At 54.0% G+C, this 27,493-nt stretch overlaps 1 protein-coding gene across 4 annotated transcripts; it reads right to left on the reverse strand.

The window, feature by feature from the left end:
- Positions 1-4,758: 4,758 nt before the first annotated feature.
- Positions 4,759-27,493, reverse strand: MSI1 (musashi RNA binding protein 1). Of its 4 annotated transcripts, none has more exons than XM_045073655.1 (15): positions 27,310-27,490; positions 27,100-27,140; positions 26,454-26,535; positions 26,271-26,355; positions 23,358-23,399; positions 21,685-21,777; positions 18,054-18,102; positions 16,734-16,816; positions 16,146-16,263; positions 13,448-13,528; positions 12,077-12,133; positions 9,096-9,164; positions 8,136-8,290; positions 7,650-7,713; positions 4,759-6,556 (listed from the first exon to the last, which is right to left on the reverse strand). In XM_045073655.1, the coding sequence occupies exons 1-14, from the start codon at positions 27,366-27,368 to the stop codon at positions 7,672-7,674; spliced, it is 1,056 nt and encodes a 351-aa protein (XP_044929590.1). In that variant the 5' UTR covers positions 27,369-27,490; the 3' UTR covers positions 4,759-6,556; positions 7,650-7,671. The 4 variants fall into 4 exon arrangements, with proteins under 4 accessions (XP_044929590.1, XP_044929589.1, XP_044929592.1 ...); XM_045073654.1 differs by having other exon boundaries at positions 8,136-8,323; positions 27,310-27,488; XM_045073657.1 differs by lacking the exon at positions 12,077-12,133 and having other exon boundaries at positions 27,310-27,493.

Genomic DNA, 27,493 nt, shown 5'->3' on the forward strand with positions numbered 1-27,493 from the left:
TGTAGAAATGTACTTGGTTTTTAAGTGTTGATTTTATAGTTTCCAACTTTACTGAATTTGTTTATTAATTCTAACAGTTTTTTGTGGACTCTTTAGGGTTGTTTTTTTTTTAAGATTTATTTTATTTTAGAGAGAGAGAGAGAGCAGGCAGAGGGGTAGAGGGAGAGGGAGAGAATCCCAAGCAAACTCTCTGCTGAGGGCAGAGCCTGACATAGGGCTCGATCCCACAAGCCTGACATGGGGCTGGATGCCACGACCCTGAGATCACAACCTGAGCTGAAATCAAGAGTCAGATGTTTAACCAACTGAGTCACCCAGGACCCCCTCTTTAGGGTTTTCTACATATAAGATCATGTCATCTGTGAACAGAGATAATTTTACTTCTTCCTTTCCAATTGGGTGGCTTTTATTTCTTTTTCTTGCCTGATTGTTCTGGCTAGGACTTCCAATACTATGTTGAGTAGAAGCAGCCACAGTGGGCATCCTTGCCTTGCTCCTAATTTGAGAGGAAAAGCTTCCAGTATGAACTCTGTTTAAGATTTTTTTTTTTAAAGATTTTATTTATTTGACAGACAGAGATCACAAGTAGGCAGAGAGGCAGGCAGAGAGAGAGGGGGGAAGCAGGCTCACCGCTGAGCAGAGAGCCCGATGCGGGGCTCGATCCCAGGACCCTGAGATCATGACCTGAGCCGAAGGCAGAGGCTTAACCCTCTGAGCCACCCAGGCGCCCCTAAGATTTTATTTTTTAAGATTTTTATTTTTTTAAGTGGGCTCCATGCTAGGCTCAGACTCACAACCCCCAGATCAAGTCCCAAGCTGAGATCAAGAGTCAGACACCTAACCGAGACACCCAAGTGCCCCTTAAGATTTTATTTTAAGGGGCGTCTGGGTGGCTCAGTCAGTTAAGCATCTGCCTTCAGCTCAGGTCATGATCCTGGGGTCCTGGGATTGAGTCTTTCATTGGGCTCCCTGCTCAGCAGGGAGTCTGCATCTCCCTCTGCCTCTTCCCTCTGCTCTTGCTCTCTCTCTCTCAAATAAATAAATAAAACCTTAAAAAAAAAAAAAGAAAAGAAAAGAAACAAAGCCAACCAAGAGACTCATCTGTCCCTACCTACCTCTCAACATGGAGTGGGCTGGGATACCTTCTACTCCAGGCCCAACGGGCCTTCTTTGTGCTCTTGATTAAAGGCTTCATGGTTCTCCCCATTTCAAGGCTTTTGCTGCGGCTGGGCTCTATTCCTGGTAGGCTCCTCCCACTGCACTGCCTAATTATTCTTCCCTTCCCTTCCCTTCCTCCTTCCCTCCACTGTCCCTTTCCCTTCTCCCTTCCCTTTCTTCTCAGTCATCTCTGTGCCCAACATGGGGCTTGAATTCATGACCCCGAGGTCAGGAGTCCAAGGTGGAGATTTATGCTCTACCAAATGAACCATCCAGGTGCCCCTTACTTTTCTTTCAGATCTCAGTTGACCTTGACAGCCCCGCCCCCACACTCATACTAAATCAATGCTTTCAGGTGACCCGTTGTCCTGGTTCTTCCAGGGAAGGAAGGGTTCTTGGGACTCGGAACTTAGTATCTGCAAACCAGGAAAGTCCCTGGCAAAGCAGGATGAATTAGTCATCCTATTAGGGTCTAACACATAGTCTTGTGCACAGTGGATGCTGAGGGAGTTATTTGTTGAGTGGAAGGTATGAATGGCAGCTGTTGGCCACACTCAGGAGGGGGCAGCCGCTACTGAGCTCTGATCACACATTTCCAGGCATCTGGGGCAGCCCGATATTAACAGTAATTACTATTCACCCGAAGCACTTACTCTGTGCCTTGTCTGGTGTTGAATCCCCTGTTCGCCGTCCCATTTAATTCTCAATCACCTAAGCTACAGCGAGCACTCTCTTTTTATCGAGGTGAAATTCCCGTAACATAAAATTAAACATTTTAAAGTGAACAATTCAGTGGCATTTAGTACATTCCCAATGTTGTGACACCAGTGCCTCGAGTTCCAAAACACGTTTATGACCTCAGAGGCCAGCCTTTATTTATTTATTTTTAAAATATTTTATTTATTTATTTGACAGAGAGAGATCACAAGTAGATGGAGAGGCAGGCAGAGAGAGAGAGAGAGAGAGAGAGAGAGAGGCAGGCTCCCTGCCGAGCAGAGAACCTGATGCAGGACTTGATCCCAGGACCCTGAGATCATGACCTGAGCCGAAGGCAGCAGCTTAACCCACTGAGCCACCCGGCGCCCCAGAGGCCAGCCTTTAATCATTAAGCAGTTACTCCCCATTCTCTGTCCCCCCCCCACCCCCGATCCATTTCCTGTCTCTGTGGATTATAAATGGAATCTTACAATATGTGGCCTTTATCCTTCTCCTTCGACACATGAGAAAATTAAGGCTCAAGGAGGTTGGGGATCCCGTTCCATGTCCTTCAGCTAGGAAGGGGAAGAGCTGTGTTGGAACCCCCACATCTGACCATTCAGCTATACTCATACTTGGACTTCAGCCAGTTTTTCCACTTTACCCTCTTTTTTTTTCCTTTTTTAAAAAAATTTACTTGACAAAGAGAGAGAGAGATCACAAGCAGGCACAGAGGCACGCAGAGAGAGAGGGAGAAGCAGGCTCCCCGCAGAGCAGAGAGCCCGATTCGGGTCTAGATCCCAGGACCCTGAGACCAGGACCCGAGCTGAAGGCAGAGGCTTAACCCACTGAGCCACCCAGGTGCCCTCCACTTTACCCTCTTAAGATTCTCTTAAAGGCGACAGGAGCAAAGGGTCCAATGCTAAGTTTTTGTTTGTTTCTTTGTTTGTTTTAAATATTCGACTATAGCAACAGATAACTAACATTTATTCATATTTCTTATTTCTTTAAATATTTTATTTATTTGTCAGAGAGAGAGATTGCACAGGCAGGTGGGAGCATCAGGGAGAGGGAGAAGCAGGCTTCCCGCTGAGCAAGGAACCAGATTTGGGACTCTATCCTAGGACCCTGGGATCATGACCTGGGCCAAAGGCCAAGGCTTAACCAACTGAGCCACCCAGGCACCCCAGGAAAGAGAACTTTTTTTTTTTTTAAATATTTTATTTATTTATTTGACAGACAGAGATTACAAAGTAGACAGAGAGGTAGGCAGAAGGGGTGGGGGTGGAAGCAGGCTCCCTGCCAAGCAGAGAGCCCGATGTAGGGCTCGATCCCAGGACTCTGGGATCATGACCTGAGCCAAAATCAAGAGTATGCTTAACTGACTGAGCCACCCAGGCACCCCTGGTTTTTTTTTTTTTTTTTTTTTAAAGAGAGAGAGCATGAGAGGAGAGAGGTCAGCGGGAGAAGGAGACTTCCTGCTGAGCAGGGAGCTCCATGTGGGACTCGATCCTGGAACTCCAGGATCATGACCTGAGCCGAAGGCAGTCACTTAAACAACTGAGCCACCCAGGTGCCCACCCCTGTTTGTTTTTTAAACAATCTTTACACCCAACGTGGGGCTTGAACCCACACCCTGAGATTAAGAGTTGCAAGCTCCTTTTTTTCTTTTTTTAAAGATTTTATTTATTTATTTGACAGAGAGAGATCACAAGTAGGCAGAGAGACAGGCAGAGAGAGGGAGAGGAGGAAGCAGGCTCCCTGCTGAGCAGAGAGCCTGATTCCGGGCTTGATCCCAGGACCCTGAGATCATGACCTGAGCCGAAGGCAGAGGCTTAACCTACTGAGCCACTCACGCCCCCCCCTTTTTAAAAAAGATTTTATTTATTTGACAGAGAGACAGTGAGAGAGGGAACACAAGCAGGGGAAGAGGGAGAGGGAGAAGCAGGCTTCCCACTGAGCAGGGAGCCTCCTCATTCAGGGCTCCATCCCAGAACCCTGGATCATGACCTGAGCCGAGCCACCCAGGTGCCCCCAAATATATTTTTATTTCTACACCCAATGTGGGGCTTGAACCTACAACCCCGAGATTAAGAGTTGCATGCTCTGCCTACTGAGCCAGCCAGGTGGCCCTCATTAGGGTTGCTGCATGTACGAGCGCCTCACTCCTTTTTCTGGCTGAGTAATATTCCATTGTATGGCCTGAGCACATTTTTACCTACCCATTCATTTGTTGTTGGAAACTTGGATGGTATCCACCTTTTGGCCATGGTGGGTAATGCTGTTATGAACACTGGTGTGTAAGTATGAGAGTCCCTGCTTTCAATTCCTTGGGGTGTATATACCTAGGAGTGGAGTTGTTGGATCATATGGTAATTCAGTATTTAGCTTTTTGAGGAACCACCAGACTGTTTCTCAGCGTAGATGCACCGTTTTCCATTCCACAAGCAATGCATGGGGTTTCCAATTTCTCCACATCCTCACCAATACTTATCTCCCCTCCCCTCCCCTTTGAAAAAAATAATGGCCAGGGGCGCCTGAGTGGCTCAGTGTGTTAAAGCCTCTGCCTTCAGCTCAGTTCATGATCTCAGGGTCCTCAATCAAGCCCCGAATCGGGTTCTCTGCTCACCGGGGAGCCTGCTTCCTCCTCTCTCTCTCTGCCTGCTTGTGATCTGTCTGTCAAATAAATAAATAAATAATAATAATGGCCATCTTAATAGGCATGAAGTTCTATGTCATCAACAACAGTAAGCTTTGAGGCTGCTCAAGAAGTTGTCAATGGAAGCTGGTCAAATGGAAAGTGTAGACTTTCAGGGGAAGAACAGAAGGTAGGAGAAAACAGGCTGTCACCGGGGTACTTGGACCTGAACGTACACAGAGTTGGAAGAGACTCACAAAGCCAGCACCGTTTTCAAATAATTTATTAGGAATTTAAAACTGAAAATAAAACCTGGAAAAAGAAGTTACAGATGTGGAGAGAAGAGACACCGGAGGGTGGTAACTTGCTGGCTTCAAAACACCGTGTAACATCTTTTTAAAAAAATTCCCCAAACAAATCAGAAAATGGAATTCCAGGGCCCTGAGCCCATGGGGGGGCCCAGAGGGGGTGGGATGGGGTCACAAGGGAGGAGAAGGAAGCTGAGTCTCTCATGACTCAGCTCAAACGTGTAGAAAATTAAAAATAAAAACCAATAAAATGCAGCTTCTCTTTTATTAGGAAACATTAAAAAAAAAAAAAAAACCCAAAAACAAAACCACGAACAGCCGCGCATCTCAGTAACAAAGATTATTGCTTTGTGTTCTCAGGGCTAATAGGTTAAGCACCTCACACAGACAATTAACTCTCCAAAGGGGGTTTTCAGGGATGGGAACTATGACAGGGAAGAGAACTTAGGTCCCCAGCCTCAGACCTGGGAGAGAGGGACAACAACAGGCAGGTAGGCCTCAGCCCTGCCGGGCCAGCCAGGTCACTCACTGTTCATGAAGAGTCAGACCCTGAGCCTTTTTTTCCTTTGAAGGGGACTTGGGGGGGCTCGGGCTGCCAAGGGGCTCTGGCCATGGGACCATCCTGGTGGGAAACTTCAGTGAGAAAATGTGGGGGTTCCCTGAGAAGCCCTTTGCTATCCCCTGGGTTCCACCCCTTCCCAAAGTGCCCCCTAGATGCCTGCTCGTGGGGGGGGAGGCTCAGAGCAGAAACCATGAAGGCCTTACCTAGCTAGGGGGCAGAGGGAGACCTTTGGAGAGTTAATTCCTTTCCAGCAGTGGCTCCGGGCGAGCCCTTCTCTTTCCTCACCCCTTGCCCCCACGCTGGGTTTTTGGGGTGAGCAGGCCCAAGGCCTTGACCCCTAGGGCCTGAGTGAGCGGGCTTGCCTTGGCCACAGTTGAGGCCTGCAAGCTTACAGTAACGGTGTCTGAGGAGGAGACAGAAACACAGGGGGAGACCTTTGCCAGGTGGGGTGAGGCAATGCCCTCACCCCCAAGGGGTCTTAAGAGAGGGGTAGGGGCTTCACCTCACAGTATTTACATATGATACAGGACGGGATGGTTCCAGGGGCTTGGCCTGGCCCACACAACCCTGTCCTCCTTTCCAGGGCTGGAGGGAGGTGGCCAGGGGCCCACACCCACATAGACATTTTGTTCTCAGCTGGTGGGGGGCACCTGGCCCCTTGCCCCCGGCGGCCTGGGGCTTCACATTCACAAACCTAGAAATAGTTTAAAAAACGGTTTCTTAAAAAAAAAAAAAAAAAAAAAAAGTAAAGAGAAAAGGAGGGGAAACCAGAATAAAAAACAAGCATAGGGCTTGCGGCCTATAGCAGACCCCCTCCGCCCTCACTCTAGCTATGCACAAATACAAAAGCCTTCTGGGGGGGGGGGAGGGTCCTATGGGGGCGTGGCAGGAAGGGAGGGGCACAGACCTGAGAGGGGAGAACCAAGGGGGTGGGGGGCAACCGGCTAATCCAAAATAAATAAAAGCGGGCAGGAGGGGCAGGTGGGGTAGGGGAGCCAAGGGCGGAAGAGAGGGAGGTTAGTAGGGGAGCCAGACGCTGTCCGGGGGCAGCAGGGCAGGGGCCGGGCCCAGGGAGTGGGGGGCAGGCAGTAGCGGTCCGAGTCGCTGCGGGGGGAGGGGGCGGCGGCTGCGGCTGAGGTGTCCCCGCCCCCTCGCTGGCTCACTGTGGTCCTCAGTCAGCTGCAGGCTGGGGCGCTGGAACACAGCAGGAGGTTAGGGGGACGCAGGGCGGCTACCTGTCTCCGCCCCCGCCTCTCTTAGGGGCTCCTGGAACGCCCGCAGCCTCTCCTAGCAGAGCTCTGTTCACACACTTCTCAGGCTCTGTTCCCTGTGAGGAATGCCCTTTCCCTAGATTTTTACATGACTGGATTTATTCAAGTGGCGCCCTCTCGCCTTCTCGGAGGCACTTTCTCTGAACCTCTAATCTCAAGCAGCCTCTTCACACGTAATTTGGAAGTTCATCATTGGTCCACTTGATTTTTGTCTGTAGCATAAGAGGGGCCTTTTCTGTCTCCTACATCTCTCTTTCCTGAAACAGTGTTCCACTAACGGTCGTTGGAATCAATGCAGGAAGGAACAAACAAAATGCCCCAGGTTCACCCAGGATCCCTCTGTGACCATGTGGACAGCCTTCTCGCTCTCTCTCTCTCTGGACATGCATGTATGCTGACAGCATCCCGTTTTCATGGCTGTGTAATATGCTGGTGTATGCATATGCTGACTTATTACCCACTCTCCCTTTGATGGACATTTCAGTGTTTTGCAGTTTTTAAATTTTTAAAAAAATTTTATTTAAGTAATCTCTACACCCAACATGGGGCTTGAACTCAAGACCCTGAGGTGAAGAATCACACCCTCTTCCAACTGAGCCAGCCAGGTACACCGATTTTTTGCAGTTTTTTAAATAAATGCCTAGAAGTGGACTCGCTGGGTCAAGGGCATGAATGTTTAACATCTGGATAAACAGTGCCAGTCTGCCCTTTGGAAACCCTGAGACAAGTTACCTGTTGCTTCCCCTACACCCTCATCAATGTTGGGCATTAGGTATCTTAAAAAAAAATCTTTGACAGGTGGCATGGACTGTCTTAGTGGTTTTCATTTACATTTTTTATGTAGCAGGCTGAGCAGCTTTTCAGGTTCATTGACCACTGAGGTCATGTAAGTTCTGTCTCCGCCCTGCACCGTGGGCTCCATAAAGATGGGGACAAGGTCTGCGGGCCAGACGGCGCTGCCCGGTGCCAGCCTCCCCAGTGCCACCCCCACCCCAGACCCTGGCCCACCTCCTCACCTCCTGCCACCTGTTTCCTGCTTCAGTGGTACCCATTGGTGAAAGCTGTGGCAATCAAGGGGCCCTGGGGAGAAAAGAATTTGAATCCTAGAATTCCTAGGGATGCAGAGAAGGCCCAGGGGCTCCTTTCTTCTGAGGAACACCGAGGGTGAGAAACAGACCCTTGTCTGTCATACTGCCCCCACTGCAAACGCAGGAGAAGACACTCTAGGGTAGGGCTTGGGATCTGATATTACCAGTACCCTGGTTAAAATGAGGGCACCCCTGAGCTAGAATCTAGCCTCCATGTGGCCAGAGACAGTGTGCCTGCGTGATATCCCCAGAGCCCACCTCATGCCTGGCCCACGGATTGAATGATGAGCCCCACTGTTCCCCCTTGGTGACCGTCTCTTTCCATCCATCCTCCCTCAGCCCCCTTCTGCCCCTGCAGACAGACAAAACCTCTGCCTCCTCCAACTTGTGAGTCTTCCAGGACTGGCCACTCACCCCAAGACTGTGGCCAAAGCCGGTGCTGGGGGCGGGGCTAGCAGCGCTGATGTAACTGCTGACCCCTGAGTCCTGGTTGGCTGCCCCATAGAGCTCGGCCATGGGGCCAGGGCTTGTGGTCCCCAGGAAGCCCCCTGTGCGGCTGGGAGTTGAACCTGGAGGGGGAGCCATCGTCCAGGGGTGAGAGCCTGGCAACCCAGAAAGAAGACGGTGATAGCCCCGGCGCCCACTGCTGCCCCACAACACCCCCCCCACCCCGGCCGCAAACAAAACCTATTCCACCCACTTAACATGACCTTGAGCCTTCCCTCTCCCTTATCTCTACATCCCAGCGGGACAGTGGGTCCACTCCCTGGAGGTCTCCCCAGGTCCATCCACCGCCACCAGCTCGTCTGTCCACTTTGTCGCCTCCCCGTTGACCTCCAGGCCTCCCCTCCTGAGCCCCTGCTAACTTCCCCCATCTGGCAGCCCAGTGCATTTTCCCCAAATTGACATCGCTCCACTGCTTCAATGTTCTGTGTCTCCCAGGACCTGGTTCCTCCTGCTCATCCTCCACATGCCCTGATCCTGTACTCCCCCCAGGCTAACTGGCCTCTGTGTGGGACACTTTTCTTCCACTTTGCCTTCAAGTTGGAAGTTAAGGGGTGTGTCCTTCTGGAAGCCTTCCTGAGAGGCTCTGGCTATGAGCACCTCTGGTACCAGGCTCCCTCCAGCAGAGCAGGCTTGTCCTTCAGAATGCCTGCCTCTGTCACACCTGATGCCCCCACCAGCCTGTAAGCTCTGGAGGACAGGAGCCTCCTTCCTGGCTGGCTTGCCAGGTGCTCTGTTAATACTTGGGGAGCAAAGGAATAAATAAATAAGTCCTTCTGAAAAAGGGTGTCAGTAGCTACCTCCTCTCCCCTCTAGACTTCTCTGCCCCGAACACCTCTCCTCTGCTTCCTGCACCCCAGAAGTCCTCACCTGTCCCTCGAACCACAGCTGCCGCTGCCGCCGCTGCCGCCATTGGTCCGTAAGCAGTGAGAGGAATGGCTGAAAGGAAAGGTATGGGCACTTCAGTGTGCTGGGTGAGGGGACTGGAGTGGACAACGGAGGCCCCCTCTGGGCAGCGAGGCATCCGCATCGAGGCAGAAGGCACTCCCTTAGGGCACCAGCTGTGCCTTGACCCACAGAATGGGTGGAGAAAGGTAGGAGAGTGGACAGCTTCCTAGCAACGGACTCAACCTCAGTTTTCTCCCACCCCCAAACTCAAGTGACACACCTGAACAACACAAGGTGGGGAGTGGGGCACCCCACCCTGAGCTGCTCTGAGCGATGTCCCCTTTTCTAGAGAGTGCCGTTGGCCAGATGGGACCACCTAGCCCAGAGGCCCCCAGGAGGTGATGGCCAGCAACCCAACCCCAGGCGACCGCAGCCAGTGGCTGACTGACATGGGGTATGAGAAGCCAGGCCTGTTGCCTCAAGGTGGGGCCAACACTGAGATGCAGTGCCTGTCTCAGAGCTCCTGGTGGGATCGGGAGGAAGCCAGACTCCAGTCCAGGCCACAGTTGGGCTTCAGCCCTTCTGCCTCTCCTGAGGCCGCACCCTTGGTAAATTATATGCACCCAATTCCCCGCCTCAGGGCTCCCCTCTGTTTCCCGAGAAAACGACCACTATCTCCCCCAAGTTCCCCTAGCTCCTTTTCTTGGTTCCCTTCTTCAGATACAGATACTGCTATATCCTTGTTTGCTGTCCACCTCCATGGCGCCCAGCACCCTGTCTTACACATAGTAGGTGTTTAATAAATGCTGAAGGAGTAAAAGGAACCTCTTCTTTTTACCCCTAAGATATCTCTACACCCAATGGGAGGCTTGAACTCACAACTTGGAGGTCAAGAGTTGCATGCTCTAAGGACTAAACCAGCCAGGCGGCCCTAATGGGCTCCTCTTCTTAAATAAGGGGTTGGCTTGAACCTGGAGCTCCCTGGGGCTGCGGTAGTGGGTGAGCGCCCTCTACTGTCTGGCTCTGCCACTGCAGCCCCTGAGGCCGCACCCCACCCAGAGTCCTGAGTTGGCATTTGCCCTCAGGAATACAGTCTCCCATTCCAAAATGCACCCCGTGGGGCTGTTTTGGTGACCTTGACGCAGAACTGGTATTGGATTGGGGCTAGGGACTCCGGAAATGGCCTCTGAACAGCCTTGGGTCTGGGAGATTAAAGTCTGGGGACAGTATGATTCCTAAACTGTGGAGGAGCCTTGCCTAAGAGCCAATACAATTGGCTCCTCACCCTGACGTCCCCCTTCCTTGGCCACCCTCGCTAAGGCAGCCTCCTGCCCTTGGCCCTAAGGCCTTAGAGCATCTCCCGGTTTTATTTTCCCTGTGGAACTTCTCACCCTCTGCAATTACTTCATTCATTTGTTTGTCTACTTATTTACTGCTGTCTCTCTCCACTGAACTACCAGCGCCAGGAGCCAGGGACCTTGTCCGTCTCATTCATGGCTGAATCCCCACCTGGAAGAGCATCTGGCATGATAAATGTCTCCTGAATGCCTGAAGGAAACACCCACAACCCCTGAAGGCAAGAGAAGAGTCCAAACTCCAGGCCTCCAGGGAAAACCCCCTCCCCTGCACCAACCCAGCCGCTGAGAGGACCTGTCTTCTCTCAGTTCTTTTAAGGGCAGGGGCTGGGCTCTGTCTGGTGCCTGGTTCTTGGTCTGGTTAGACATTTCCACAAAGTCAGCGCAGCCAACCTGAGTAACTGCTTATCACAACTGTAAGGAATTACTCATTTATATAATAAGTATTTGGTTTCCTCTCTAGACTGCACGTCCTGTGAGAGCAGGGCCTGGCCCTGTCTTGTCCCTGCCATGCCCCTGGGGCCTGGCTGAGTAACCCACGTAGTAGGTCCTCAGCACAAAGTTCTGAAATGAGGAGAAAAGAAGCCTCCTTCCAACACCCCCATGGCGGGTCAAACCCAACTCTGCTCAGGGAGAGGCTTTTACCACCCGCCACCTGCAGGGTTCTTTACTCCCTCCCCTTTCCTCGCCCCCTAGTTTTCTGCCCCTTTCCCCATTTTGGGGGACCCCCCGAGCACCCCTTGGAAGGAAGGTGTCATCGCAAGCTGCATCCATGCTCACGTCCTCCACACACGGCCAGGTTGGGGGGGAGAGTCTGGGTTGAGGTGGGGGGAGAAGCAGGTTGAACAGAGAAACCCCCTGCAGCCCACCTTCGCTGCACATGCCCCGCCCCTCCTCCCAGACTTGGTCACGCCCCCAGCCCCCAAGCAGGGGCTGCCGGTCCCAAGCAAAAGCTGCAGGGGGAGAGATGGCTCCGGAGGAGGCCAAGTGCGCCTTCAGGCAGCTTGTTCGGAAGCTGCAAACAGGCAGCCTGAGGGCTGGATTTGGCCCTCACAAAGGTTTCATTTGGCCGGCAGTGGTTTAACAATTTCGAATTCGTTGCCAACATCTGAGAACTATTGAAAAATCCATTCAGAAGCAAAAGCTGGGTTTCTGGCTTCCCTCAGAAATTGAGATCTCCGAGTACTAGGTGGGCATCCCCTCCCGGCAAGGGTCAGCTGGCACAGAGTGGAGGCATGCGCACCCGAGTGTGTCCAAGACCCCACCCGGCCCACTCTAGTCTGAGTGTGAGGCCCTGGCGTCTTCACTGCTGAATCCCAGAGTCTAGTCTACTCGGTGCCTGGCACATGGGAGGCGCTAGATAAATATTTGCCAAATAGATGAATGAGTGATTTCTCCTCCATCTGCTGAACTTGGCCCCATGCCCCACCCTTCAGGGCCATGAGCTACACAGACTGGCCAGGGCCTGGGCAGAGTCTGTTGTCCCCACAGCCAGAGCGCTGCTGGACAGGAGAAAAGGGTCCCACTAGCTTTCCCCAGGGAAGGCCCCTGGGTCCTTCTCTTTCTCCCCGTGTGGCCTATGAGGTGTAGGAAATCCGAGCGACTGACCTGTAAGCTCGGGGAGGACTGGGGCGCTCGGGAGAGGGGTCCGCTCTACACGGAATTCTAAAATGAAACGTAAAACAGCTTAGGAAGATCCAGGGGAGGCCCCTGGGGCACAGCCCAGGGAGGACGGGTGAACCCACAGGGACACTGGGTAGGGGGAGAGGCCATGCACAGGACCCCAGAACTGGGATGGGGAGAGCACGGTGCCCAGCAGGCAAAGGTGGAGAAGGCAGAGGAGAGACAGAGAGAAAAAGAACAGGCAGAGTTGCCACCTACACCCTGGGCGCTGGCCAATGCCAGAGGGACTGTTCTGGTGTCTCTTAAAAGATGTTAAGATTGCACCAAAATGCCAACCAGAATCCTCCTCTTCTCCTGTGTGTTTGTTTGTTTGTTTGTGGGGAGGAGCTGGCGAGGCAGCACTGATGAAAAACCGTGACCTCAGAGCCTGTCAGGCTCAGGCTGGGTTCCCAGCTCCACATCCTTCTAGATGATGGGTCGTCTTAGCATGGGTCGCTTTGCTCTCTGGGACTGTTTCCTCACCTGTAAGATGAGGACGTCCGTCCCTCCGTTGAGTGTTGTCAGGATTAGACAACATCATGTCGAGGAAGGATGCCAAACTGGACAGCCCAAGAGGCAAAGGATGCAAGTGCTCAGGGACTCTCTTAAAAAGAAAAAGGCTCCTCCCACCAAAAAAAAAAAAAAAAAAAAAACCCAGAATGGAAAAAGAAAAAAAATCATGCAAAAATTTGATGTCTGATATTTCAAAGAAAACAACACTGAAGACCCATCATGGCAAAATTCAAAGCTGCGTTGGGCTTCCTGACACCTACTCTAAGGTCTAGTGTTATTTTTACTTTTGAATTACAAATAAGGGTGATGATCATCAAGGTTTTGGATTGCTTTTCTGCATTGGGGGGGGGGGCGTGAAGAGTCTTGTGAGCCTTTAGAGGACTCAGCGGAGCACGAGGTCATTGTAAGTGTGACCATAAAAGACACAGCTGGCGTTGGCCCTCAGGGAGGCTTCCACCACAAGTCTGATGCTTTCTTTGGTGGAAGTGGCAACTCAGAATGGCCTGAGGAGGGGAGAAAAGGCAGGATGCAGGCAAAGATCTGCCTGAGAGAGAACCGTGCCATGCAGGACCACGTGGGGGGGGGGTGTCCCCGGGTGGGGGGTTCCCACCTTCTGGGGAGGAGTGGGAGAGGGAATGGGTGGGGAGAGGTGCTTCTTCCTCAGACATGCCCTTCCTTCCAAGCCTCCAGCAGGCAGACCCCTCCTCCCCCAGCCATGCACCCCCAGACACCGCCCTGAGGAGTCAGACTGCCCGGGGAACTGGGGACATGCTGGCAGCAGAGGGACAACCAAGCAGGACTTACCGGGGAACTGGTAGGTGTAGCCAGGGGCGAGGCCTGTGTAACTCCGGCTGGCATAGGTTGTGGCCTGGAAACCGGGGTAACCTGATAGGATGAGGGGGCTAGTGTCAGGGGCCTCACCTAGTGCTGTGACCCTGCTCAGCAGGGAAGGATCTGAGCCACTCTTTTCCCTCCCCACCTCACAGCACAGATAACAGCCACATTTATCAAAAACCTTCTGCATGCCAAGCCCTGGGCTAAGGCTACTTACTGCATATTTCAATCTCTCCTTAAGCCTCACAGGAATCCTAAGAGGCAGGTACTATCAGGAACCCCATTTTATAGATGGGGAAAACTGAGGCTCAGAGAGATGCCACACTGGCTGAGAATAGTCCAAACCCTGACCAAGACCCTTGGTGCTCTGGCTCCTGCCTCCCTTCTGTCCTCATCCACACTCTCCTCCAGGCACACTGGCCTCCCTGCTGTTTCTCAAAGCCACCAAACTCCTTCCACCTTGCACAGGCTGTTTCCTCTGCCTGGAACACTCTCCCCCTGCCAGTTTTTCCTGTGACTGTGTCCTTGTCATTGTGCAAGTCCCAGCTCAAATGTCACCTCCTTGGAGAGGTCATTCCACAAGATTCCTCCCTCCAATTAGTTACAATATTTATCAATTTCCCCAGAGCACCAAGATAACATTATCTGAACACGGCTTTGTTGTTGTTGTTGTTGTTTATTTTAAGTAATCTCCACACCCAACACAGAGCTCAATCTCAGGACCAACCCTGAGATCCAGAGTCACACTTTCCTCCAACTAAGCCAGCCAGGAGCACCTCTCAGGGTTTTTTCAAAGAACTGATTTTCTGTCTTCCCCATCTTTTATTTCTTATCTCCAGGACAAGCCCCTGGTTCCAGCTACATGTATGCAGCTAATATGTAACTGCAGCTTTGCCAGAAAAATCAGAGAGTAATAACAACAAGCAAAGAGAGCAATAATGGTGTCACCGGGATTTGCATTCAGAGCTAACTGGTTCCAAGTCTCTTAACCCCTCTTCCCTTCTTTGTCATTTTTAAAATGGGGCGAAACCAGCTAATGAATCACCTTGAAAAGAAAACGGGTCTCAGTGTTCCAGACCGAAGGAGGCTAACGAGACAAGACAACTGAATGCAATATTGGAATCTAGCCCGGATCCTATCTGGGGGCAAAAACATGCTATAAAGAACATTACTGGGCCAACTGATCAAACTGGGAAATAGATTAAAATATTGGAAAAACATAAATGTATGAAGTGGATTATTATCATGTGGCTTCATGGACGAAAGACCTCTAATCTTAGGAAATAACACACTGAAGTATTTACAGGCTAAGGGCCATAATGCATGTAATTTAAGCTCAGATGATTCAGTGGAAAACCACCAGTGTATTATGTGTGTGTGTCTATACATTTATATATACACACATATATACCCATACAGAGAGAGCAATGGGTAAAAGCAAATGGGATATAGTATTAACCATAAGGTACATGAATATTCTTTGTATCACATTTTTGCAACTCTTCTGAAAGTTTGAAATTACTTCCGAATAGAGAGTTAAAAGAAAACTTCAAGCAAAACAGTGCCCTGTGTGGATGCTGCTTTCCTCACCCACTTTATCTGTGATCCCAATCCTGACCCCTAGCCCATGCCATGGCCCCCGTGCCCCCACCACCACCTCTGAATTCCCAGAGCTCCCCTTCCTCCGTTCCTGGCAAAAAGACTCCTCTACACAGTTCTCTTTCTCTGTGTATGCATCTTGTCTCTCTGGGAGACAGTGAGCTTCCTGGGGCGCCCAGCTCAGACGTCACCCCCCCTCGTTGTGGGCCCCCTGCACTGTTGGCTCCTGCTTACCTTCCAAGGCTCATGGTGCCCTGCACTTACTCCAGGGGGCCTCCCGGACCACCAGATGGGTTTTGGGTGCCTCCTTGGATCTCCCACAGCCTCCCGACGCTATGCTATGAACCTACTGACTCCTGCCTCCTGCTTGATGGGAAAGCCCAGGAGGGCAGGGCCTGCGTCTCAGAAACTGCTCAGTGGGTATCAGTTGAGTGAACAAGAAGCAGCTGCTTTCTTTTTGCCTTCCCCAAAGTCTCTGGGTCTTTGTAAATGCTCTCCCCTCTGCCTGTAACACTGTACCCTTCCTTTCTCCCCTGACCTTCTGCAACTAGTACCCAACTCAACCCAAAGCCCTCAACTTAAATGGAACTTTCTTTCTGGCTTCTCCAAACCTCCGTCCCAGTTCCCTACGCCCATGCCCTCTGCGCCCCCTAAACTCCATCCAACCCTATTTATTCATATTCTTACTTGTTTTCCCTGCCAGACCACAAAGCTCCAAGGAAAGTCACTGCTCTCTTTGCCGGCACACTGCTCTGCATTTTATAGTTGCTCAATCACTATGAGTTGGATGGATGGATGGATGGATGAACAAGTGGACAGATGGACAGAAGGATCGATGAAGAAGGAGCAGCTGGGCCATATTCTGGCTACCGCCAGAGGGCAGCACCCCACAACCAAATCGCCCCACCCTGGGTGGGCTGGGAAGCTTGAGCTCCTCAGGCCCCACTCCCGCCCAGGGACTCACGCAGGAGGGCAGCCCACAGAAGAGAGGCAACACCTACGCAGCCCCTGGGAGCCCTGGGAGCAGTTCCGGGTAGGAAGTAGCCACAGGTGCAGGCCTAGCACATACCCAGCATGCCGATGCCCAGCATGAAGGCGTCCATCCCATAGGGCATGACTCGAGACCTCCCCCGGGCTGAGCCCGTTGGTGACATCACCTCTTTTGGCTGAGCTTTCTTACATTCCACCTGCAATGAGACCTGAGGGTTAGTCCCGCCTCCAGACAGCAGGGTTGCAGACCCTCTGGTTCCCTAGCAGGCCTCCTGTCTGTTAGGTTCATAGATACTATTCATGGAGTGCTTGCTGGGTGCCAGAGATTACGTAAATGGTTTTGCAGGCCGTACGTAGTGGCTGACACCAAACCCGTGAGGGGGGTACTACGGGCACAGATGTGGAAAAGGGCTCTAAGCAGGAGGTCATCTGCCTAAGGAAGAGACTGGCAAGTGGTAGAGTGAGAAAGGTTAATCGGGCCTCTCTGCCTCCACCAGCCATGTTTTATAACCACAAGGAGACACAGGCTTCAGTGTCCAGATCTTCAAGGGGTAGGAGAACCCGGCTCTGCCCAAGGACTGTGATGCCCTTGTGCCTGCCTCTAGAAGCTCTGAGAACCCCTTGCCCCGTCTCTCTCTGCACCTCTACCGGTCCGGTCCCTCCTCACCATTTTGTTGTTGATTTCATGGAAGTGGATTTCGCACACTTTCTCCACGATGTCCTCACTCTCAAACGTGACAAACCCGAACCCTACAGGGCAAAGGTGGGGACAAAAACTAGGGTTTATGGTCAAAACCCAGCCCCTAGTGATACCACACCAGCATTCCTCTCTTACAGGCCAGTGCCTGAGAGTTAACAAAAGCCTCTGCCCACAGCCTGGGAACCTTTCAACTCCCGGCCTCCTGAGGCAGGGTTTCTAGCCCCTGCATTACAGATATGAAAGCCAAGGCTCATGGAAGTGAAGTGACTTGTCCAAGGTCACACAGCAAATTAGAAAGCATTACAGCCATCATGAAAATACACTCCACATGCCTTTTCTCCTTCTCAGGTGCTTTCCAAAGGCAGGAAGAGCACACGCAAACACTTATGTACATTTACACAGAAGCGTAAACACACAAACCTATATTTGTACACGGTCACATATATGTATGACAGATACCCATACACGCGTGCACATGCACGTGCGCATGCGCGCACACACACACACACACACACACCTGGGGACCCATATATCATACAGATACCTGGCAGCACTCACAAAGGCCCCCTCTACACGTGAAGAGTTACCCTGACACACCAAACACATACAAATATTCAGACACAGATACCGTTGCACGCACAGATACAAATACACACATACATACACACCTACCCACCCCAGCACATACCCCAATCCCCAAACAGGCTAATACACCCTGAAGCAACTGGAGAAACAAACCATGTCCTCCCGGGTGTGCCCCAGGGGTTGGAATGGAATTTCTCAGAAGGCAAGGCCCCGGGAGAAAAAAACAACCAGGCAGTGCACACTGTGGCCCAGATGCTCACAGGTTCAGGGGCAAGGGGGTTGGGGGCTGGGCTCAGCCCGCTGGTGGGGGTGGAACGCAGGAGCAGACTGCTGGAGGCTGTGCAGTCAGCCTGACCCTGGGGCGCCTGGCCTAAGCTCTGGTTACCAGGGACAAGGTAAAGCCCCAGCAGACACAGGCTGGGCAGACAGAGGCTGGGGTGGGGGTGGGGGTGTGTGGGGAGGGCTCAGTTTGGAAGGGGGAGGTTGCTCCTCTGCTCCTCTCGGGTGTCTGCAATTGGGCGAGTTTCTAGCACAGGAAACGGCGGGACAAAAGCCTTCTGTAAGACCAGGCCCCGGAGAGGATGCAGATCCTTGGGGATAGGATGTCAGGAGGCAAGATGAAAGGGCAGCTGTGACCTGCAGCCCCCTGACTGACCACAAGCCCCCAGCCTGGCCTGGGGAGGGGGAGGGCGCCACACTCACCTCGGTGCCGATTGGTGGTTTTGTCAAACATCAACATGGCATCGTCCACCTGAAACAGAGCCTGCCATGGTGGACCCACAAGAGACCAGGGTACCCCCCCACAAGCCGAAGCAGGGGCTCCCACACCCATGTGCCTCTCGTGCAGGCTAGGCTTTCGCTTTGAACCTGCTCCCAGTGCAGGGGAGGACTTTCCAACCGCTACCCCACCTGGATGCCAAGGCACCGCCCAACCAACCACCAGATTCTCAATGGACAAGCCTGCAAATATGAAGCACCAAATACGTGCCTGCCACTTGGCCCCATCATCCTCTCTACAGTCCCGGCAATGTAAGAACCTCATTCTGTAGATAAGGAAATGGGCTCAGAGAGGTAGAGTCACCCACCAAGGTCACACAGCAAATCCTAGACCAAGCCTGAGAGGAGGAGGAGGCACGGAGTGGGTGCTAAAGAAGGAAATATGGGAGCAAGATAGAAACGGGGCAATGAAAGCCTCTTCCCTTTCTGCAAAAGGCCAGGAGGACAGCAGCCACTCCAGCCAGACTTGACTCCCCTCTGCTGGTACAGATCTTTTCCTCTAATTGAGGTTTCCTTTTGCTAGAGGCTGTAATTAAAGCAAGTAGAGTTCAGTGCCTGGACTGCTTGCCTCCCACTGACTGGGGGAGGGGCAGGGGCTGAGGAAGGGGAGTGGGCTACATGATTCCCCCTCCCTCGCACCCCAGTCTTCTCTTCTTGCTACTCCCTCAAGCCACCCCCTTGGATACATGGACAGCCGAAGGCTTTAGCTTCCCTCCTGCAGTCTCATTTCTTTCCCTTTGCCTACAGCTGGTACTTCCTCCTTGTCCTCTTAATTCTTCAGCCAATGTCAGCCACCTCATGGGGTTAAGCTAAGGTCTGATTTGTCCTTGGTGGAAATCAAGGGCCGTTTCTGTACCCTGCCCATCCCCATCCCTCCACCCCAACACACACATCCCATTTTAGCTGCTGACCCTCCCCCAAATGGTCAGACACCCAAGGGATGAAGGAAAAGTTCCTGAAGCCATTGGGTACAGCCTCTCCTCCACTCTCCTTGGCTCTCTTTCCAGCCTGTTATCTGCCTCATTAAAGTGGCGAAGGCAGCCTCTGAACAGGGTGGTCCTCCAGCTCTCCTGAGGCGCCAAGCAGCACCAGGTCTCTGACGCTGCCCTGGGAGATCCAGGACTAAGCCAGGAGGCAGCGGGGTCCCTGGAGGATCTCAGAGGGAAATGACACCTCCCCTCCCCAAGGAGCTTCCTGCTCCGGAGTAGCCCTGCCACTCTCATCCTTATGGACTCATTCTGCATCTAATCCCAAATCAGCTAGACCGGCCAAACTGGACAGAAACTTTGGGCTCCGCACATCTTTCCCTCCCTCTTGTTTTAACAATGGAAAAGAGAAATCCAGAAATCCAGTTGTGATAAAAATACAGGCTGCAAGTAGGACAGACTGGAAATGGAATCCAAGATCACGCATTTGCTGGTTGGGTAACCTTGGGCTAGGTTTCCTCATCTGTAAAATGGGTGTAACAGTGTTTATCAATTGTATAGAGGAGATAAATGACATAGCACCTGTAACACGAACTCACATTACCTGGGATACAGTAAGTGCTTAATAAGTAATAGCTATTATGACCTTTATTAGGGAGGGGCTTACCCACAGTCACATGGGGGAAAGAGAATGAACAGCCCAATACCCCTTGCTCTTGAAGGTTCCCTGAGGACAGCGCCCAGGTCAGCTATGGTGATGGCCATCCTATCTAGCACCTTGACTTGTACTCAGTAATTATTTTTGAAATAATGAATAAAAGCCACACCCACTTCCTTAATCCTATATAGCTCCAGTTTCCTGCCTGACCCACAGAGTGATTCAGCCCAAATCCACAGCCCTTCTGGCCTTCCTTCACCCAACCATCCAAATGCACCATTCCTGGCCGCCCAGATCCTTCAATCCCGGCCTTCGCTGGACAGACCCCTATCGAGGCAGTGGGGTTGAGGCCAGGGCATGGAGCAAGGAAAGTGACTGGGGGTCCAGGGGACCCCCACTGGTGTCCCCTCCTGGGGCCAGCTGAGGGGAGGGAGGCTCCCAGCCCAGTGTCCTTAATAGGCTTTGGTCTCCATGGGAACCCGGGGGCAGGGGGGCTCCGGCAGGGGGAGGGGAGGCGGCCAGGGCCTGCTGACCAGTGGGAGCCGCCAAGTTCGGCGGCCGCTAAGCCTGAGTGGCAGCCATGGCGGCTGACCATTGTTCCCCCCTCGGCGGCGGCCCCTCGATCCGGGCGGGGGGCCCCCCGCCGCGGGGCCCTTGGCATTCCCGGCTGTCCCCCTCGCTCCCTGGCAGCCTATTCTCCGGCTCCCCCTGGCCTCCCCGGGCCGGTTTCACATGCCAACGCCGATTTAGGCCCGAACAAAAGACGCGGCCGCTGACGGCTTCTCCTGGGGCCCGGTTGCCATGGCAACGCCGGCCCCGGGGGCAGGCGGCCTCCAATCACAGCTGCTGGATCAGATTAGTGCGAGCTCTAATGCTCGGCGCTCAGACACAAAGACACCCCGCCGGAGCCGAGCGGGCCTGCTGCTTCCCAGGAGCGCCCTTCCCTCTGGGGCCGAGACCGCCGACCTGCCCTCCGTCCTGTACCCGGGTCCCCACGGAGGCGCCTGAGCCTAGGCCTCTGGCCCCCACGCCGCCTGCAGCCGCTGGCCAAGGGACCTCCCACCCTCTCCTCTTCTCCCCTAGAGACAGGGCCCTGGAAACCCACCCAGTCCCCAGCTCACATCCCATTCCCAAGGCTGCCGCCCTTGGCCTAGCAGGCAACTGAAAACGCCTCGATGGGCAGGTAGAGACGAAGCCTGTAGACTGTCTCACGTTATGGAAGACCAGGGACATTAAGCATTAAGCACAGCAGCCCTCCTTCACCACCAGTCTTAAAACCTGGCCCCCTCTTTGCCATATCCCCATGGGGCCTTGATGCTCCCATCACTCACCTTTCTGGGGACACCCTATTGTCTGACGATGCCACATCTCCTTCGTAAACTAAACGGTCCAGAAATTTAAGCTCAATGCACTTCAGAGCTGAGAGCCAATCTGCTGGGCCTGATCAGGAATTTAGGGTGCTCTCCTCAGTGACCCCCCTCAAATAGCTAGGGAATCAGCACCTCCCCCCAGCTCCCACCTGTGCAAGCAGGGTGCTGAGTGCAATGGGGAATCATATTTATTGCCTCCTTATCATCCTCACCAGGAAGAAGTGGGGGAAGGTGCAACCGCCCATGGCCTGGACAGGTGCAAACTCCCAGGAGGCTAAGGGGTGACTAGATTGAACTGGCTAGGGGAGAGCGGCCTCCCTTGGGAGAATGAAGATAAGCAAGAGAAAAACACAGGAGAAGGGCAACAACAGGGACAGCTACTGTGTGACTTCTCTCCCTGGGGCTGTGTCCAGAGGCTGGGGCCCACAGACAGGACAGGAGCCTGGCCTCACCCACAAAAGGACCCAGTCCCCTTTTCACTTTTTTTTTTTTTTGCAAGAATTGGAATGACCTGGCTGGACTCTGCCTGGTACTGACTGATTCTGCAGGGCTTCCATAGCCCACGAAAGCACCCCCAGCAAGCACCCCCGGTTTTGACCCACCTTCCCGAACTGTTCAAAATACTGCTTCACGTCCTCCACCGTGGTGTTCACTGACAGCCCCCCCACAAAGATCTTCTTCGTTCGAGTCACCATCTGTTAAGGGGAGGGAATGAGAAAGTGGGCATCTGAGTCCTGTGGCCTACTGCCACCAGCAGGGGCTCGAGCCCTCCTGCCAGGGCACCAGCTGACAAGCTCTCTGTGGCCCTAGCTACTCAGAACCACCCCCCCCCACCAAGCTCCCCCATGGACCCCCGCCTCTAGGCCTGTCATGGGCAGCTGTGCACCCCACACGCTGGCTGGCTTGAGTGTGCCTCCCTCCTGCCTCCATCCCTGGGGTCTGTGTAGGGGAAAATGCCTTCCATAAGGACCAATGCAGGAAAGGGGGCAGGTTAGTGACCCAGACCTATAATGTAACTCAGAGACCCCTACCAGCACCCCTGAGAGAGACCGAAGCCCATCACAGGGCTACCCTGAACTCAACGCCGACATTTTCCTCCTCAACCTCCTCCCAAACCAACCTCTGGCAGCCCTGTGGCCCCAGCCCCGTTTTAGGAAGAACACATGGTCCTAATTACCCCAGGAGCGCATGGCTAATCCACAGCAATTCCCAGCCCCATCCTAACACTAAAGCACCTTCTGTCACCAAACTGCTTAATGGAATTAACCCAATTCCGACCATGTGCTCCCTGGTGCGGCTTCCTTCCAATACCTGCTCCATAATTGCTTTCAGGCCCTCTGCTGGATCCTTCTAGAGATGTCCCCTTCCTGTCTCCTACAACTTGTCCCTCTCCCTTTGCTGTGGTGGGAGCAGGGCACCATGGTGGAAGCCACTGGCTCAAGACCTTAAAGCATCCTGGTTCCTACCCAATCCCTCGCAAAGGGGGAAAGAGATCTCCTGGAGGAGGACCTAGTCCTAGGACCCGAGTCAGTAGACTCAGGGGTCCTCCGCTCCCTGCTCTGTAATCACCCTTCTTCCTGTCCCCTATATTTAACCATTTAAAAATTTAAGATTTGGCTAGTAGCCTTGAGGCCTGGAATAAAATCTCAGACCCCTACCCTGCACCAAAAGTCTTGAATGCTATATAGCTCAACTGCTCAGAATTCACACACACCCAGAAAAACTCACCACCACACCGGAGAAAGAAAACACTGGGAGGGCAGTCACTCACCCAAGTTGAAAGACAACAGGTGACCAACTCCATGCTCCCTTCCCCCTTTGCAAACTGAATACAGCAAACTTGTAGGTAGGAAGGAGACTGGGGGTTAAAGACAGCTCCCCGGCCTGACTCTAGCTCAGCCTCAGGGGGTGTCTGTCCTGGGTTTGACCTCCCCAGGGGCATTGGGTTTAGAGGCTGTGATCTATGAGGTCAGACAGAAGTCGACTCAGGATCTGAAGGGTACTGGCTTCAAATACAGGACAATGAATCCCCCAGAGGGGTTCCTCCTTCTTCCAACACATGCAGCCCCCTCCCAGTTCATCCCAGAGCACAGATGGAAAGAGGCAGGATGTCTTCAATTCACAAAGCCAGGACATTAGGGATATGTCTTCCCATCCCAGTCTATTCCAGAAACACTCCCAACAGAGGTTCCAGAAGCATCTCCCATAGATGGGAATGCTAGGGAGACCCCCACCCTGAAGTAACAGGACTCCTCCCAGACACAGACATACCCACCTTAGGCTGTGCTCGCCGAGGAAAGGCCACCTTGGGATCAATCTGAAAGAGAAGGGAGAGGTAAAGGGACCTTGGTTCTCGCACTTCAGATGGGTAAGCACACAGCCTTCAGCCCTGAAGACTTCTCTCATCCCAGGACACAGAGGTGACACAGAGGGGACAGGAATCACCACAGCCTCTAGCCGAAAAGTGAAGTGGTTCAGCATTTAGGCCCTAGTGCCAGGCTGCTGGGTTCAAATCCCACTTACATTTTTTCCCAGCTGTGAGACCCTGGGCAAGTTACTTAACCTCTCTGAGCCTCCGGGCCAGGCTCCCCTGCAAAACAGGCAAACAGTAACACCCATCCCAAAGGGTTTATCCCCAGACTCTTTGAGATAATGCTTACAAAGCACTTGACAAGGTGTTTGGCTCACAGCAGGAACCCCAACAAAGTAAGCAAAGTCTTACTCCTTTGAGCACAGGGTACTACTTGAGGGCCCTTCTCACCTAAATGACTTCATGCAGGTACCTGTCTAGGTGAGGCATGCAATCCAGACTTTGGAAGCCTTGTGGATGGAAATACTCTTTGCTTTAAGGTGAGAGTTCATAAATCACCAGGAATGGACTCAGTTCTATTCCCTCAATACCATCGACATCTCACAGCTCTCTTTGAGGCTGCAAGCGAAAATGCGGCCAGGCTTGGAGTGAATCAGAGTGCGGGTTCTGGTAACGTGCAAGGACATGGGACTTGGACTCCATCAGAAATTCTGGGTTCCAGCCCAAGCCTCTGATTTTGGCAACCTGCCCGTCCTTCTAGCCTCAGTTCCCTCATCTGCAAAGTGGGGGTAATCACACGCACTTTTCCCAGGGGCAGCCATGGGGAATCAAATGAGATAACAGGGGTGAAAGCAGCCCTTTGTGAACTGCCCTTCATTGAGCAAACAAAGGTGCTATTGCCAGCAGGCCACCTTTGCCCTTGGCTGTGAACAACCAAAGGAGAAAAGCAAGATGCACCTGGGTGCTCCTGGGTACTGATAAACAGCAAAAGCCAGGGCAAGAGACATGGTGATCAATGTAGGACCGATGGGGCCTGGTCATTCCAGAGTTTCTTGCCACCCACTTGGGTGGATATCACTCAGAAGTTCACCAGCAAATCGCAGGGAAGGTCTACCTTGTTCCTTCCGTTCAAAACTCAGCCTCATTCTAGGCAACTGGCTCTGGCTGCTCTCTGCCTAAATGGCATGAACCAGGGATCGGCCTCCTTGGGCTCTCCCACTAGACCTGCCCACAAAGAAGGAACCTCTAAAATCCATGCTGGGGCAATGTCTCCTCTCTCCCAAAGTCCCACTGGGCTCCAGGGGAAATCACAACTGCCCATTTCCCCTGTCTGAAGATGTGATTTCGTACCTCTACGGACATTTTCATCCTTCTCTTTCTCCTGGAAGCAGCCTCCCCAGCCACCAGAGCACCTCAGACAGTCCCCCTGCGCAGACCCTGATGGGGAGATGGTACCCAAGCCACGTCCCACAGACCCACGCACACCCGACCCTGACACACCCCACCTCCACTCTGACTCACGGCTGGTAACATAAATAAAACCCAACAAGTAAATAAAAGGTGAAAGTCAGAACCCAAAATAGACTCCCCACAATAAACCTCCCTCCCCCCCCCCACCCAGGCCAGCGAATGCCAAACACAAAGCCCTTGCCTTTTTGAGTCCCAAACCCCAGAAGGATGCCCATCACACCCTCCTTTCCCTCTTCTCTCTTCTCCTTATCAATCTTCCATGACCCCGCCCCCACCCCCCCTCCCAAGCCCCAGTCCCTAAATCTCAGCTTCCTGAGCGCTGCTGAAGCCATCAGTGCATTCTGAGGACAGGGGATGGTAGGAGAACTGGCAGCTTGATGGCAGATAATCACCAAAAACAATAGGCCACTGTCTCTCCATTCCCAGCTTGGGTCACTCACTCTGCGCCAAGAAGATCCTTTCAGAGCCGGCAAAGTTGAGGCCTGCCCTCATTTGCTCATTACTGTGAGCAGGAGTGGGAGCCACTGGGCAGAGATAACAGGAGCTGGGGACAGGCGGTAATTTAGCAAATTCTTGGGCACAACCGGCTATTGTTACAGGTAAACAGGAGCCAGGGACTGACCCAAGCAGGGAGGCCCAGAGCTGGGGGAGAATGGGGGAGTGTGGAGAGAGATCACACTGTCCCAGCCCCCTGGCCTCCGGTCACCCCATCACAGAGTAACCCCTCCTCTGACTTTCTCCTTTTCCCTCTCCCCTAGAGCAGGGGCCTGGGCCAGCGCCCCCTGGAGGGCCCAAGACACTGGGGAGCAGTGGGACAGCAGTAAAATGTTTTAGGAGTTTGAATGCCAGAAAAGCAGCCTCTCCTCGGATCCAGCCCTCAGAAGGGTTGTTTCCAGGCAAGCTAGTCCCCTTCTCATAAATCCCTTCATGGGCAAAGCAGGTTCCTGTCTTCCACACAAAGCGGGGAGCTCATAGACCAAAAAGGGGAGGGGAGGAGAGGGGGACTCAGTGATGCTTTGCTATTGGTTTGGAACGGTGGTGGTGGGGAGTCAAATACTAGAGTCCAGAGAAGCCACGGGGTGGGTCTCTGCAACCCTGACTCACCCAGTCTGGGCTAGGGGAGGGACCTAGCCCCACCCCAAGCTGCTCCGGGAGGCACCAAGATTAGTAGGTACGGGGAGGGGCTGGGGGATGTTAGCATCTCACCGCAGGCCTGGGAGTCTTCTCCACTCCCCACCACCCCCGACTCTAGTGACAAAGTTTCGGAGCTTGGTAGCCCTTCTACTCAGAAAACTCCTTCCTTCCTTCAGAACCCCATCCAACTGTCCTCTGGGGAGAGTCCTGACCCCCTCTCCTCCGGCGGCCTCCCTCTCCCAAAGGACCCCCGACGCCCGGAGGGCCACTCACTGTTTTGGAGTCGAGCTCGTGCCGCGACTGCGCCAGCACTTTATCCACCCCCGCCTGGTCCATGAAAGTGACGAAGCCGAAACCCCTGCGCGCGGTAGTGAGGGAGAGGCAGATGGTTACAAGGCAGTGAGTGGCGGTGGAGGGGGGCGAGCCGGGAGCAGAAGGAGGGGGTGAGGGGCTCACCTGGATCTCTTGGTCAGAGGGTCCCGCATCACCAGACACTCCTTCACCTCCCCGAACTGGCCGAAGTATTCGCGCAGCCCTTCTGTAACCACACACCCGCCTTCGGACCAGCTCGGGGCCCGCGCCCTTCCCCCCTTCCCCCGTCCTTTGCCCCCGGTGACCCCGCCGCGGCCCGGCCGCCCCCGCGCCAAGCAGCCTGCGCACTCTCCACTGCCCCCCCCCACCCCGTGGCCCTCACCCAGTTCCCGTGGAGCCTTCTGGCGCCCACGGGGGCTCCAGGAAGCCGAGGGCCGAGCTGGGCTGGAGGGGGGACGGCTCCGGCCGGGTTCCCGCCGCTCCGGGAGCCGCCTCACAAAAGTTTGAGCCGCAGGTGCGAGCGGAGTTGGCGCTGCCGCCGGCGGGTCCCGGGGGCCCAGCCCACCCCCCCGATGCCCCCTGAACCCCTCATCTCCTCCCCTCCACCCGCTGGGCCGTGCGCGCTCGCCGATCGCCCTGCGCTCTCGGGGTCCCCGGGCGGGGCGCGAAAGAGGGCGCGGGGGCGCCCGGGGTCAGCAGGGCGCAGGGCCGGGCTGGGGTGTCCAGTTCCGGGGCGCCGGGGGGTCCAGGGTGCCCTGCCTGGCCGGCGGGCGCTCCCGGACTCGCTCACCCTGCGTAGTCTGCCAACTGAGTCCCCCGATGAACATCTTGCTGCGGGAGGAGGAGAGACACAAAGGGCCCGCGTGAGCGCCGGGCGCCAGGGCGCAGGGGGCGCGGGCCCGGGCCCCGGGGAGGCCCGGCCCGACCCGGATCGGCCATGTTGGCGGGGCCGGGGCGGGCGCGGGCCGGGCAGGCCGGGCCGGGCCGGGCCGGGCCGTACCAGGGGTCGTGCGGCGAGTCCGGGGAGGCGAGGCCGGGCTGGGGCGCGTCAGTCTCCATCGGGAGCCGCGGGCGGCGCGGGCAGCGGAGCGGCGGCGGCGGCGGCGGCGGCAGCGCTCGGCGCGGGGCAGATGAGGAGCGCGGCGAAGGGGGCCGGACGGACAGGCCATGCTGCCCCCTCCCCC

The sequence above is a fragment of the Mustela putorius genome, unplaced genomic scaffold (genome assembly GCF_011764305.1).
Source record: "Mustela putorius furo isolate JIRA1106 unplaced genomic scaffold, ASM1176430v1.1 tig00537248_pilon_pilon_pilon, whole genome shotgun sequence".
Lineage (NCBI taxonomy): Eukaryota > Metazoa > Chordata > Mammalia > Carnivora > Mustelidae > Mustela > Mustela putorius.